Source organism: Rhinolophus sinicus, linkage group LG14 (genome assembly GCF_036562045.2).
Source record: "Rhinolophus sinicus isolate RSC01 linkage group LG14, ASM3656204v1, whole genome shotgun sequence".
Taxonomy (NCBI): Eukaryota; Metazoa; Chordata; class Mammalia; order Chiroptera; family Rhinolophidae; genus Rhinolophus; species Rhinolophus sinicus.
In genome coordinates this window covers 30,695,046-30,709,160 of record NC_133763.1, presented here as the reverse complement: position 1 = coordinate 30,709,160, position 14,115 = coordinate 30,695,046, and the positions used below count along the sequence as shown (strand labels likewise).

At 38.8% G+C, this 14,115-nt stretch overlaps 1 protein-coding gene and 1 pseudogene across 13 annotated transcripts in view; both read left to right on the top strand.

Moving 5' to 3' along the window:
• The window catches only part of CARMIL1 (capping protein regulator and myosin 1 linker 1), a 351,277-nt gene that overhangs the window by 226,644 nt on the left and 110,518 nt on the right, over positions 1 to 14,115 (top strand). For all 13 annotated transcript variants that reach the window (XM_074319291.1, XM_074319290.1, XM_074319289.1 and 10 more), the window contains 2 exons: positions 3,165 to 3,269; positions 13,051 to 13,120. In XM_074319291.1, the coding sequence (XP_074175392.1) occupies positions 3,165 to 3,269; positions 13,051 to 13,120 (175 nt within the window). The remainder of the gene's footprint in view (positions 1 to 3,164; positions 3,270 to 13,050; positions 13,121 to 14,115) is intronic.
• LOC109457977 (translationally-controlled tumor protein) lies at positions 445 to 1,659 on the top strand (annotated as a pseudogene).

Here is a 14,115-nt window from a genome sequence, read left to right as displayed (position 1 = left end):
GAATAAGATCAGAAAAGTTGAGAATTTTCTAAGACACTTTATTTCGAGGGTATTTAGACCAACCAGTTAATTCATGTATTTGAAGGCAGCTAATAAAGCCATGCCTCAGTGGAGCTGTGATTGAATAAGGAACTGAGTTAGAAGGCAGTATCACACTATGAAGATATTCATATAATCTGCTCTTTTGAGTTCACAATACTGTAATTCTGTGATGACTGGTCTTTAGTAAAGCTATTAAACTTGTAGAGCAAAACTGTGCTAACAAACTGCCTTGTCTTCCAAATGAAAGGTTGTGATTAAACTGTTTAGTACCTGGTACCTTACCTAGACATAATCATGGAAAGCCCTTAGTAACTGTCTTGCAATTGCTACATTTACAGTGAGTTGTAGACTGTCAGCCAGGCTATTCATACTTTTGTTCACAGATAATTTCATAAGTGCATCACTCAAGATAGACTAGGTTGTTCTACAGTAACAAATGAGCCTCCCAGCCCAGCTACATTTCCATGGCTCTCAGCAACAGTAGCTTTGTGACATGTCCCTTGCGGGCTGACCATATGGTCTTCACTCTGGGAGGCAGAGTAGTCTCTATCTAAAATGTTGACAGTCATGTATCAGAGGAAGAAGAATCATGGCAATGCATGTACTGGTAGGTAAAATCTCTCTGGTAGTTAAACATATCACTTCTGCTATATGTGATGTCCTCTTGGCCAAAGGGACTCACATGGACACGCCAGCCATCAGTGGGGTGAGGAACATCATCTTCCCTCAGAAAGGGGCAGTGAATATTTGGAAACTTTGAACAGTCAACCCCAAGACAGAGTAGTCAGAGGAGAACTATAAAAAATAATTTAACTTTTTCGCTTGCTCCCTGCTCCCTGCAAGCACAGCTCTGGCTGCATAGTGCTCGCTCTGAGCTCCTGCTAAGCCAGCACCGCAGTCCTTTCCTCCTAGCCACCATCATGATCATTCACCCACCCAGACCTCATCAGCCATGATGAAATCTACAGGATCCTGACATCTACAGGATCCGAGAGATCACAGACAGGCTGTGCTTGGAGGTGGAGGGAGGATGGTCAGTAGGACAGTGGGTAACATTGATTACTCACTCGGTGGTGAAAATGCCTCTGCTGAAGGCCCCGAGGGTGAAGGTACTGAAAGCACAGTAGTCACTGCTGTTGATATCGTCATGAACCATTATTTGCAGGAAACCAGCTTCACAAAAGAAACCTACAAGAAGTACATCAAAGATTACATGAAATAAGTCAAAGGGAAACTTGAAGAACAGAGATGAGGGGCTGCGGAATAAATGAAGCACATCCTTGCAAATTCCAGAAACTACCACATCTTGATTGGTGAAAACATGAATCTAGATGCACAGTTGTTCTGCTGGACTACTGTGAGGATGGTGTGACCCCATAAACGATTAAGGGTGGTTTAGAAATGGAAAAATGTTAACGCAATTGGTGGTTGGGATCCATCCCCTGTCATCATCATAACTGGCTGCTGCTTTTCATCCACACACCAGGACTAGGACAGATGGGACTGATGTTACCTTGAGCTCTTCGTTTATTTTGACCTTGACTTACTTGGAGTGGAGGCATTGTTGTTAAAAACATATCATGTACATTGTCTAAAAATAAAATGCATTTAAACTCATTTGAGAGAATGGCCCTTAGTTTAATACATATTTAAATCCATCCTGTGTAGTGTTCCTGGAGAAGCTAGAGCCTGGTTGTAGACCACTACCATAAATCAGAAGACTGTCTTCAGATAACTTCTACAGTGAAAACTACTTCTGAGACTGGAATAGGAAAAACAAGGATCAAAAGTCTCCATTCATAGTTGAAGTGAAGGGAAGGACGGTGCTCAGAGCACAGCTAACATTTGAAGTGGATTCCTTAGTCATTTCATCACCTACAAATGGAAGTAGTTAACTCTGGAAGAGATTACCAAAAGAATAAAAAGAGACTAATAAAATTGGGAAAAAAGATAACATTTGCTCATCAAAAAATGAATGGGGATATACTTATTTTGTTCCACATCTGGAACCAGAGTTGTTGAAAACGTCTAATATATATTCTACCAGAGTTCTCTTTCCTTTTAAATTTATTTTTCATCCTCTTAGACAGAGATTCTTGTTGCTTAGATATTTCTTCTCAAATGGCCTGAAAATGCCCCGTTTTAAAACCTTTTTCAAATATTGAAGGTTTTCTGGAGCCTGAGTACATTGAATATTGTTGAATCTTTTGTGGTTGAGCTACACCATTAAGATGGCCTCTGCCCTGAGATTCTGTGAATCCTTCCACAGAACATGAGTAGCTATCATTAAATAAGTGTCTACTGTGCCTCAGGCTAAGTGTTTTACACAAAGTGACTTTTTCAATCTTTTCATCAAGTCTATCAGCTAGAACAAAACAGGCAAAGTGCTCACCTTCCAGCTTTGATTCTGAAATCTTGTTTTTCTTAAACCCTCATAGTGTGGTGTTGACTCTTGTTTTCTTGCTTTCAGGGCTGTATGAGTCTTACTTCCCACTGTAATAGAAGGAGATGTATTTGGAGGTTACAGCCATTTCTTTGTGGAGTTTTGTCTTTAACTATTCTATTATTTGGCCAGGAATGACTAGATTTGTGGTATAGATGTAAGAGCTGAGCAGGAAATTTGCCATGCAGGCTTCATGCCAATCAGACTTTCTGTGTAGGTCCTCAACTTGACATCAGGTCACAGTCTTGTTGTATCTGAGACATTGTTGCATATAAAAATATTGCCAAATGCAGGTAGCTATTCTTAACATTCAGTATTACCCAGTAGGAAAGCTCATTAAATTGCTGAGAAACATATGTTTTTATTGACCTCCTATTTCTTAATTACTCAAACATGGAGTTTTGTGAAGTTCTATAGGTAAAACAAAAGGAATAAATTATTTCAAGGACTGAATGGGATGTCTTCTCTTACACCATTCCTTTAATTGTATTGGATTAATTTATTTAGCTTTCAGACATTTTGTTTCTTTTTACCTTTAACTTTTCTACTGAAAATATAACTGATTCATGGATTATTTCACAGTGTCTGAATAACCAATAGAATACTTTTGACAATTTGGAAGTCAGGTGCTGAGCTGGAAGTGTAACTGTCAGGGTGACTCTCGTATTTTGTTTTTCAGGAAAGGAAAAGAAGTACCTCCGTCTTTCAAGCAGTTTTTCAGTAGTTCTCTGGCTTTGATGCACATCAACCTTTCAGGCACAAAACTGTCTCCTGAGCCCTTAAAGTGAGTGGTTAATTCATTTTCTCCAGAGCTTTTAAAGTTCAACTTGTTATTATGAATGTGCTTGAGGGAAAGGAAAAAGACATAATCCTCAGACAGACAAAGCAGATGAAACTGTCTTTTTACTTTGGAGCACAAAAGGAAATCAAACTCTTTTTGAGTATATTGTGCACTGTTGATATTATTGCATGTTATATGAAAAAAGAAATCTTCCTTGGTTTGTGACCTTGACAGTAATGACTGATCTTGTGTAAAAATTGTGCACCCAGGTTTTATTATATTAACCTGCCTTATTATATTAACTCCTGTTTCGTCATTTTATTAATAGGTATAGTCTTATGTGTCTTTTTAAATCAATATTTATTCTAATATTTCTACTAACAGTAATAATCAAACTCTACCCACACGTGTGGAACAAAGTCAGTTTTGGGTTTCTGAATTACCTAGGTCGACATAGGCTATGTGTTTGGTATTTTTTACTTGGCAGCCAACTTATGTTATGGGTTAATACTCTAGTGTAGGTATAGTGGTTAAACTTTTTAGCTAAATTAAGGTTTGAGCATAATTTATCATCCTTGAAATTTCTGTTCACATTCCCAGAAATAATCAAAAGGGCTGTAGAATCAAATTCTCTTTGAGTCTAAAAAACATATTTTCAAGTATTTACGAATATGCACATTGTCAAATATGTTCAAATGTGCACAGATTTCTTTTTCTCTCAGCCGACATGTAAATCAGCATTTAATTTTCCCTAGGTAGTTTATATGAAATGTTAAAATCAATGTCTGCTATCCATATTACTAGGACATTAATCTTCATCTAATTTGTAAATTGCCTTTTCTTTTTTCTTTTAAAGAGATATGAAATTCTTGATTACAGTATTCCACATAGTACCATATGACTAAAACAATGGATAGCTTTAAGAACAGTAGATCCAGTCAAGTGCTAAAAAAACTCTAACATTATAGGTGGCCTTTTTCTTTTAAACACTGAATTAATATATTAGAGGTTTCCAAATGTAACAGCTGCAAATAGTAAATGCTTCATGATTAGGCTGTTTGTATGGATGTTAATAATGTAATCAAAATCAATATTCTAAAGGGGGACCATTATAATTTATTCCTACTCACTTATTTGTTTACTCAACTGATATTTATTGAGCATTTACAATATTCTAGATACCAGGAGGGCACTAAGTAGAAAGCAAAACCAGACTTGATTTTTGCCCTTATAGTATATCAGCAGGAAATTGGCATGTTAAAATGGTTTTCGTGATAGGTACATGCTATTCTAATTCTTTCTATGCTATGGATTCCTGTAAAATACAGAGTAGTTCTTCATTGATTAGCACAATTGATTGTATAGAATATTCCATACCACAACACTGCATTTACTGTACTTTATTATAGATATAGATTTGTAAATATTATGTGTCAAGCTTATTTTGTAATTGTTAAATCTTGTGGCCTGTGGTGATTTATGGGAATGTTTAATTATGTTAAATCAGTATTCTCTTCAGGTCTGTGTTTTATTCAGTAAAAATTTTAATGTGAGGAAGAAGACTTCCTGGCTGAAGATTCTGTAAACAATATTTCGTACATACATTTAATGTTATATAATTTGAAAAGATGTAACAAACTGAGGTACTCAGGTTGACCTCTGAGGGGTAGGGATGGAAAGGGAACTTGCAAAACATGATCCTAAGCTGGACACTGACTGGGTGCTTCTTTATGAACTGTCACTATTAGGTGTATCAACAGTTATGGGAAAGTGTCCTATTTATAGTTACGTTTTCTTAAACTTTTTTTTTTTTTAAACAGGGCTTAATTGGGGAACAGTGTGTACTTCCAGGACTTTTCCAAGTCAAGTTGTTGTCCTTTCAGTCTTAGTTGTGGAGGGTGCAACTCAGCTCCAGGTCCAGTTGCCGTTTTCTAGTTGCAGGGGGCGCAGCCCACCATCCTTGGGAGGAGTCAAACCGGCAACCTTGTGGTTGAGAGGATGTACTCCAACCAACTGAGCCATCTGGCCACACAGTAGCTGAGCGGCAGCTCATTGACTTCATTCTAGTTGTGGAGGACACAGCTCGCTGGGCCATGTGGGAATTGAACTGGCAGCCCTGTTGCTCAGAGCTCACGCTCTAATCAACTGAGCCACCCGTCTGCCACCGTGTCCTATTTATAGTTGAGGAAATTGAGGCTCAGAGAAGCTGAGTAATTTTTCCAAAGTCCCTGTGGAAGGTTGGGTTTCCTGGGAAGTGGGCTTTGAGATGGAGGTCAGCAAGAGAGAAAGGAGGGAAAAATCACATTTTAGGAAAATAGAAACACTTTAATAAGTAATTAAACAGAAGCATGCACACAGATGAGACACGCTCAGCCTTTCTCACAGGACAGGGTTTAGAATAAGGGCCTAGTGAACTGCATTCAAGGGATGAAGAGACAAATGCCGCTTCCATACTCTTAACAACAAGAATGGTTTTCATAGGAGGAAGCAGCCAAGCTCTTGCGTTCCATGCCCACTGCAAGCGTTCCTCTTAGTGGAGGAGGCCAGGGAATCAGTGGAAGGGGAAATCAGAGACTGGCATGAAATTATTCCCTGCCTCTCATCTCACCCTGGGGTACTTTTAGAGCAGGCAGGTTAGAGGTCATTCCCTTGGAACATTGAGAACAGGTGGTCGGTCACTCCCAGGTAGCAAGTGCTTTGGTTCCACTCTCTAGGACTTACTACCACCCGCTTTCTATCAGTTATTTGCACACATTTGTTTCCCTTGCTGGAGAGGGAGCCCTCTCTTACTCATCTGTATTCCTTACAGGACCCAGTTGAGAGCCTCTTGTCCCTTCAGTGGAATTTAATGGATGTGTGTGCAGGTGTGCAATTTTTGTTTCAAGCCTGTTCAGTGGCGTTGGGTTTTATGGACTGATTTGTGAAAGTGGAATCCACTCATTCTCTGAGAGAGAGATGGGATCCACATGGTTAGTCCCGTCTCATCAGAAAGCAGATGAAAAAGTCCTTTGTAGGGCAGGTTGGCTTCCTGTGACCAGCTGACACATTGGCAAGATCCTGTTCTCAAACTTGGACTTGACACTTGTACCTTATCTGAAGTGCTGTTCCACCCATATCCATCTCATCGCTGTAGGTTTTTAAAAAAGCCATTTAGACATAATGTCACATCCTGGCATACTCTGGAGCCTGACTTCCTCACTAATACACTCCTTAGAGAAAACCTGCTTCACTTGGCTACTCTAGTACCAATTGCATAATAATATTCTAAACATTAAAGCCATTCTCAAGCAGATGCAGATGAAAATTTTTCTATTATGAACACAATTGAATTTCAGTGTGCAATTAGGGATAGTGTTGGTTTATTTGCATAGGAATAGCTATCCTCGTGGATTTTGCATTTATGATGAACCTGTCCCATATCAAACAGAAGAATGTTACAGCATCATTTTCTCACTGCTATGGGGAGGCAAAAATGCAGATGGAATTTTTTTTTTAATTTATTGGGGTGACAGTTGTTAGTAAAATTACATAGATTTCAGGTGTACAATTCTGTATTACATCATCTATAAATCCCATTGTGTGTTCACCACCCAGAGTCAGTTCTCCTTCCATCACCATATATTTGATCCCCCTTACCCTCATCTCCCACCCCCTACCCCCCTTACCCTCTTGTAACCACTAAACTATTGTCTGTGTCTATGAGTTTTTGTTTCTCATTTGTCTGTCTTGTTCTTTTGTTGTTTTTGGTTTATATACCACATATCAGTGAAATCATGGTTCTCTGCCTTTTCTGTCTGACTTATTTTGCTTAGCAATATACTCTCAAGATCCATCCATGTTGTCACAAATATTCCTATATCGTCTTTTTTACTGCCGAATAGGATTCCATTGTGTATATATACCACAACTTCTTTATCCATTCATCTATCGAAGGACATTTTGGTTGTTTCCATCTCTTGGCCACCATAAACAAAGCTGCAATGAACATTGGAGCACACATGTCTTTATGTATAAATGTTTTCAGATTTTTTGGGTAGATATCCAGGAGAGGGATTGCTGGGTCATATGGTAATTCTATTCGTAATTTTTTTGAGGGACCTCCACACTGCCTTCCATAACGGCTGCACCAGTCTGCATTCCCACCAACAGTGTATGAGGGTTCCTTTTTCTCCACAGCCTCTCCAACACTTGTTACTATTTGTCTTGTTGATGATAGCCATTCTGACTGGGGTGAGGTGATATCTCATTGTGGTTTTGATTTGCATTTCTCTGAGGATTAGTGATGTTGAGCATTTTTTCATATGTCTATTTGCCATTTGTATGTCCTCTTTGGAGAAATGGCTCTTCAGGTACTCTACCCATTTTTCAATTGGGTTGTTTGTTTTTTTGTTGTTGAGTTGCATGAGTTCCTTGTATATTCTGGATATTAGCCCCTTATCGGAGGCACTGTTTGCAAAAATCTTCTCCCATTCAGTTGGTTGCCTCTTTATTTTGTCGATGGTTTCTTTTGCTGTGCAGAAGCTTTTAAGTTTCATATAGTCCCATTCGTTTATCTTAGCTTTTACTTCCATTGCCTTTGGAGTCAAATTCATAAAATGCTCTTTGAACCCAAGGTCCATAAGTTTAGTACCTATGTTTTCTTCTATGCAGTTTATTGTGTCAGGTCTTTTGCTTAAGTCTTTGATCCATTTTGAATTAATTTTGGTACATGGTGACAGATAGCAGTCCAGTTTCATTCTTTTGCACGTGGTTATCCAATTCTCCCAGCACCATTTATTGAAGAGGCTGTCTTTCCTCCATTGTATGTTTTTAGCTTCTTTGTCAAAAATTATCTGTCCATATTTATGTGGTTTTATTTCTGGGTTCTCAATTCTATTCCATTGGTCTATGTGTCTGTTTTTCTGCCAATACCATGCTGTTTTGATTATTGTAGCCCTGTAGTACAAGCCAAAGTCAGGAAGTGTGATACCTCCATTATTGTTCTTTTTCCTTAAGATTGCTTTGGCTATTCGGGGTCTTTTGTGGTTCCAAACAAATCTGATGATTTTTTGACCTATTTCTTTAAAAAATACCCTTGGGATTTTGATGGGGATTGCATTAAATCTGTATATTGCTTTGGGTAATATGGCCATTTTAACCATGTTGATTCTTCTAATCCATGAGCACGGAATGTCTTTCCATTTCTTTGTGTCTTCTTCAATTTCTTTCAAAAATGTCTTATAGTTTTCAGCATATAGGTCCTTCACATCCTTGGTTAAGTTTATTCCTAGGTATTTTATTCTTTTTGCTGCAATTGCAAAAGGAATTGGTTTTTGTATTTCTTTTTCTGAGATTGCACTGTTAGTATATAGGAATGCACTGGACTTTTGTACGTTGATTTTGTAGTCAGCAACTTTACTGTGTTCGTTGATTGTTGTCATAGCTGTTTGGTGGAGTCTTTAGGGTTTTCTATATATAGCAGCATGTCATCTGCAAAGAGTGACAATTTAACTTCTTCATTCCCAATTTGGATGCCTTTTATTTGTTTCTCTTGCCTGATTTGTCTGGCAAGGACTTCCCACACTATGTTGAAAAGCAGAGGTGATAGGGGACAGCCCTGTCATGTTCCTGAACGTAGAGCAAATGGCTTCAGTTTTTCACCATTAACTATGAGATTAGCTGAGGGCTTTTCATAGATGGCCTTTATTATTTTAAGGTATTTTCCTTCTATACCTATTTTATTAAGTGTTTTAATCATAAGTGGATGTTGCATCTTATCAAATGCTTTTCCTGCATCAATTGATATAATCATATGATTTTTGTCCTTTATTTTGTCAATTTTTTGGAAGAGTTTGTGCAGAATTGGTATTAGAACCTCTTTGAAGGTTTGGTAGAATTCACTAGTGAAGCCATCTGGTCCCGGACTTTTGCTTTTGGGAAGGTTTTGGATGACTGATTCGATTTCGTTACTGGTGATCGGTCTGTTTAGATTTTCCAGTTCTTCATGGTTCAGCCTTGGTGGGCTATATGTTTCTAAGAACTTGTCCATTTCTTCTAGGTTATTGAATTTTGTGGCATGTAGTCCTTCATAGTATTCTTGGATGATCCTTTGTATTTCTGTGGTGTCCGTGATAACTTCCCCTTTTTCCTTTCTGATTTTGTTAGTGTCTTCTCTCTTTTCATCTCAGTGAGTCTAGCCAAGGGTTTGTCAATTTTGTTAATCTTTTCAAAGAACCAGCTCTTTGTCACATTAATTTTTTTCTATTGTCTTTTTGTTCTCTATTTCATTTAGTTCTGCTCTGATTTTTGTTATTTCCTTTCCTCTGCTGACCTTGGGTTTCACTCGTTCTTCTTTTTCTAGGTCTTTAAGGTGAAACATGAGGTTATTTATTTGGGAATTTTCTTGTTTCTTGAGATAGGCCTGTAATGATGTAAATTTCCCTCTTAAAACTGCTTTCGCTGCATCCCCAAAATTCTGGTAGGATGTATTTTCATTGTCATTTGTTTCTGTGTATCTTTTGCTCTCTCCTCTTATTTCTTCTTTGACCCAATTATTCTTTAAAAGTATATTAGTTAATCTCCATGTGTTTGTGTTTTTTCCTACTTTCTTTTTGCAGTTGATATCCAATTTCAAAGCCTTGTGATCAGAGAATATGCTTGGTATGATTTCAATCTTCTTAAATTTGCTGAGGCTGATTTTATGTCCCAATATATGGTCTATCCTTGAGAATGTTGCATGTGCACTAGAAAAGAATGTATAGTCTGATGTTTTAGGATGAAGTGCTCTATAAATATCTATTATGTCCATTTCATCTAATGTGTCATTTAGGACTGCTATTTTGTTACTTATTTTCTGTTTGGATGATCTATCCATAGCTGTCAATGATGTATTTAAGTCCCCTAGTATAATTGTGTTTTGGTCAATATCTCCCTTTAGTTCTGTTAGTAGTTGCTTGGTCTATTTCAGTGCTTCCTGATTGGGGGCATAAATATTGATGACTGTTATGTCTTCTTGTTGTATAGTCCCCTTTACCATTATGAACTCTGTCTCTTGTTATCTTTTTCACCCTGAAGTCTGTTTCATCTGATATCATTATGGGTACATCTGATTTTCTCTTTGTACCATTTGCTTGGAATGTCAATTTCCACCCTTTCACTTTGAGTCTATGCTTGTCCTTGTAGCTGAGATGTGTCTCTTGGAGACAGCATATGGTTGGGTTTAGTTTTTTGATCCAATCTGCTACTCTGTGCCTTTTTATTGGTGAGTTCAGTCCATTTACATTTAGGGTGATTATTGATATGTGAGGATTTCCTGTCATTCTATCTTTAGTTTTCTGGTAAGGCTGTGTCTCCATTGTTTCTTTGCCTTTCTGTTGTTGTCTGTTATTTCTGTGTGGTGGTATTCTATGATGTTTCCCTCTGTTTCTTCTTTTATTACAGTATATATTTCAGTTCTGGATTTTTTTGAGTGGTTACCCTTAAGTTTATGTAAAAGAAAGTTTGATATTTAGAGTATTCCATTTTCTTCAGCACGCTTACTTTCTCCATTCCCATACTTCTGATCAGGCCTTTACTCTCCCTCTTTTTATGTTTTGGTTGCCACAAATTGTCCCTGTTGATGGTGGTCGAATAGCCTCCTTTAGTATTTCTTGTAGTGCAGGTCGTGTATTAGAAAATTACCTCAGCTTCTGTATGTCTGGAAAAGTCTTTATTTCTCCTTCATATCTAAAGGTTGTCTTTGCTGGATATTTTATTCTTGGCTCAGAATTTCTCTCTTTCAATAGTTTGAATATTTGGTTCCATTCCCGCCTGGCTTGTAGAGTTTCTGCTGAAAAAATCCGATGATAATCTAATGAGCTTTTCTTTGTTGGTTACTGTCTTCTTTTCCCTGGCTGCCTTGAGGATTCTTTCTTTGTCGTTGATTTTAGACAGCTTCAATACAATGTGCCTTGGAGAAGGCTTCTTGGGATTGAGGTAACTAGGTGTTATATTTTCTTCTTGGATTCGAGGGTCCAGTTCTGTCCACAAATTTGGGAAGTTCTTATCGACAATTTGTTTGAATATATTCTCTGTTCCCTTCTCTCTTTCTTCTCCTTCTGGTATGCCCATTATTCTTATATTGCTCTTTCTGATGGAGTCAGAAAGTTCTTGTAGAGTTCTTTCATTCTTTCATTTCTTTTAAGTCTCAAGTCTCTTTCTTCTTCCATCTGTGTCATTTCCAGGTTTCTTTCTTCGATGTCACTGATTCTTTCTTCCATCTGGTCAACTCTACTACCTAAGCTGGCTATTTCATTTTTAATTTCTTCTATTGAGCTCTTAATCTCCAGAAATTCTATTTGGTTCTTTTGTAAAATATCAATCTCTTTTGTAAAATGCTCATGTTGTTCTTTGATTGTGTTTCTGAATTCATTAAACTGCCTTTCTGTGTTTTCTTGCATCTTGTTGAGTTTTTTCAGAACTGCAATCTTGAATTCTCTGTCATTTAAGTCACATATTTCCATATGTTTAAATTCCTTTTCTGGAGAGTTTTCACTTTCTTTCTGAGCTGTCTTGTTGCCTTGGTTATTCATGGTAATTACTGATTTATTATTTCTCCTCCTAGACATCTACAGGTGTAGCTTCTGCAACAGGTTGATAGGAAGAGGTCTTTTGTTTGTTTTCCAGTACGTGTTTTTAGAATGTTTTATTTACTCCCCGACTGCAGCCTTTTTCTCTCTCTTACACGGTAGTGCTATATTTTCTCTGCACTATTCCAGCTTCTCACACAATGGGGGGATTCCCTGGGAGATGGACTACTCGTCAGTTAATAGTTCTCCTGGCTCACAGGGCGCAGTGTCCGTGTGGGTATGCGGAAAGGTTTTGAAGTTCCAAAGCTCTTCCTGCACCAGATTCAGAGCCCCGTATGTTTCAGCAGTTCTGTTTACTCCTGCAGGGATCCGCCCAGATAGGTGGGGCCAGGGGCGGGGTGAGTTGTGAGAGGCGGCCCAGAGCAATGGTGGGGACCACCACCACAGCCGATCCTTCTTCCGTAGCTCCCTCCCCTTTGTTGGAACTAGTTGGTCTGCGTCTGTGGTCCACAGTTCTCAGAACAGGAAATATTGTGTTCTTTTGATGTGATACTGCTACTGTTCCGCTTCTAGCACTGGGCAGGTGGGGGTGTGGTGAGCTCTGGGATGGTAGGGAGGGGGCAGCTAGTCTCAGTGCCTAAGGCTTCCCTTCTCTGCTCAGCAGGAGGGCTTAAACCACCGTTTTCAGTCTTCTTTTCTCAGTCTTTTCTCCGAGGTGTCTGCTGTGAACGTTGGTTTCAGCCGTGTTATATGCTGTCCCATCAGCCCTGTGCGCCATAAGCGGAGCTCTAGCAGTCCGAGTTCTTCCCTCTCCCACAGCTGCGGTAGTTCCGGGATGCATTGAGCTCGTAGCACTGAGCTAGTTCTGCATCCTGCACCCACGCGGCTCCGTCTCTGCACTTTTCCCTTCCTTCCTCCCCCTTTCGCACGATTCGCCCACCTTTAGGCGAATTCAGTAGTGGGCCTCTTCATCTTTCCTGTCTGCTGTGCAGGGAGTCCTTTGTGGAGTTATAGTTGTTCGATTAGTTGTGAATTCCAGGGGATATTTACGGAGGCTCGTGTTACGCCACCATTTTGATGATGTTTCGCAGTTGGCATTTTAAAAAATGTGATGGTACTTGGTCCTTGACCTATGATTCAGAAAAGGCATTCTTATTTATGGGCTTTATTCAGGGTGAGTACATGTGTTTAGTGTGATGTGTAGAATCTCTATCTCATATGTGTGTTTTCTCCCTCAGAGCACTGTTACTGGGCCTGGCCAGCAATCATAACTTGAAAGGGGTTTCTCTTGATCTCAACAACTGTGAGGTAAGAACACCTGGATACTGCACTGGAAGGGATAACGGCCTCCACATTGTTTTGTCTTTTTCCTGGAAAAAATGTTATACAGTGATTCCAGAAGGTATAAATGAAGCAGAAAAACACAAATTTATTTCTGATCTGTATTTTGCAGGTATTATCTATAGACAGACACAGATCCCCATTCAGAAAGCATTCAAGTGTGTTTTTAATGACTTTTTTTTTTAATCCTTGTCCCTGTTCTTGGTGCCAGTTGCTTATTTTATTATGAATTCTTGGCATATAAAGCCATTATCACGTGAAGTGTAATATACAGCATCCCTTGCAGGGACAAATATGTACAACCTAACTTGGATTTAGAGAGTTTGAAAGAGAATAATTGTCATGTCACTAATTTTACTTTTTAGTATCTTGATTTAAAACAGGAAAATGAAGATGCTTCTCAAAATCATAGCAATTTCAGACACTTATTATCAGAGAACACAGAAGAATTAAGATTAAAAGTCGCTACGTTTTAGAGGGTATCTGAAGTTTACTATCTTGACACTTAGTTTGTGTGGATATTAGTAAGAAAAAAGAGTAGTAAGAAAATCTGGATAGAAACCACTGGCCTCTTTAGAGCTTGACTGTACCCAACATGTCCAACTTGGTCTCTTTTCGGGGCTCGAGTTGGAAGTCCTTTTCCTGGGCCTTTATGACTGACCACTGCCCTCCCCTCCCAAACACTCTTAGCATGTCCCTCTTCCAAAGGGCCTCCCTCCCTTCAAGGCTCTAAGACAAGTCCAATCTCCTCCACACCTGCATCAGATTCTGGGGTTTGATCAAAGTTTGGCCATTATTAGCTGTGCAATACTGGATGAATTAGTTGATATTGATAAATCTTAATTTCTGTATCTACAAAATGGAGACAATATTATTGCCTTTCCCAGTGGGTTGTTAGGTGGTTTAAGGGAGCCAGTCTTTGAAAAGTGCTTCATAGAGTGTCGGGGACATACACAGGATGC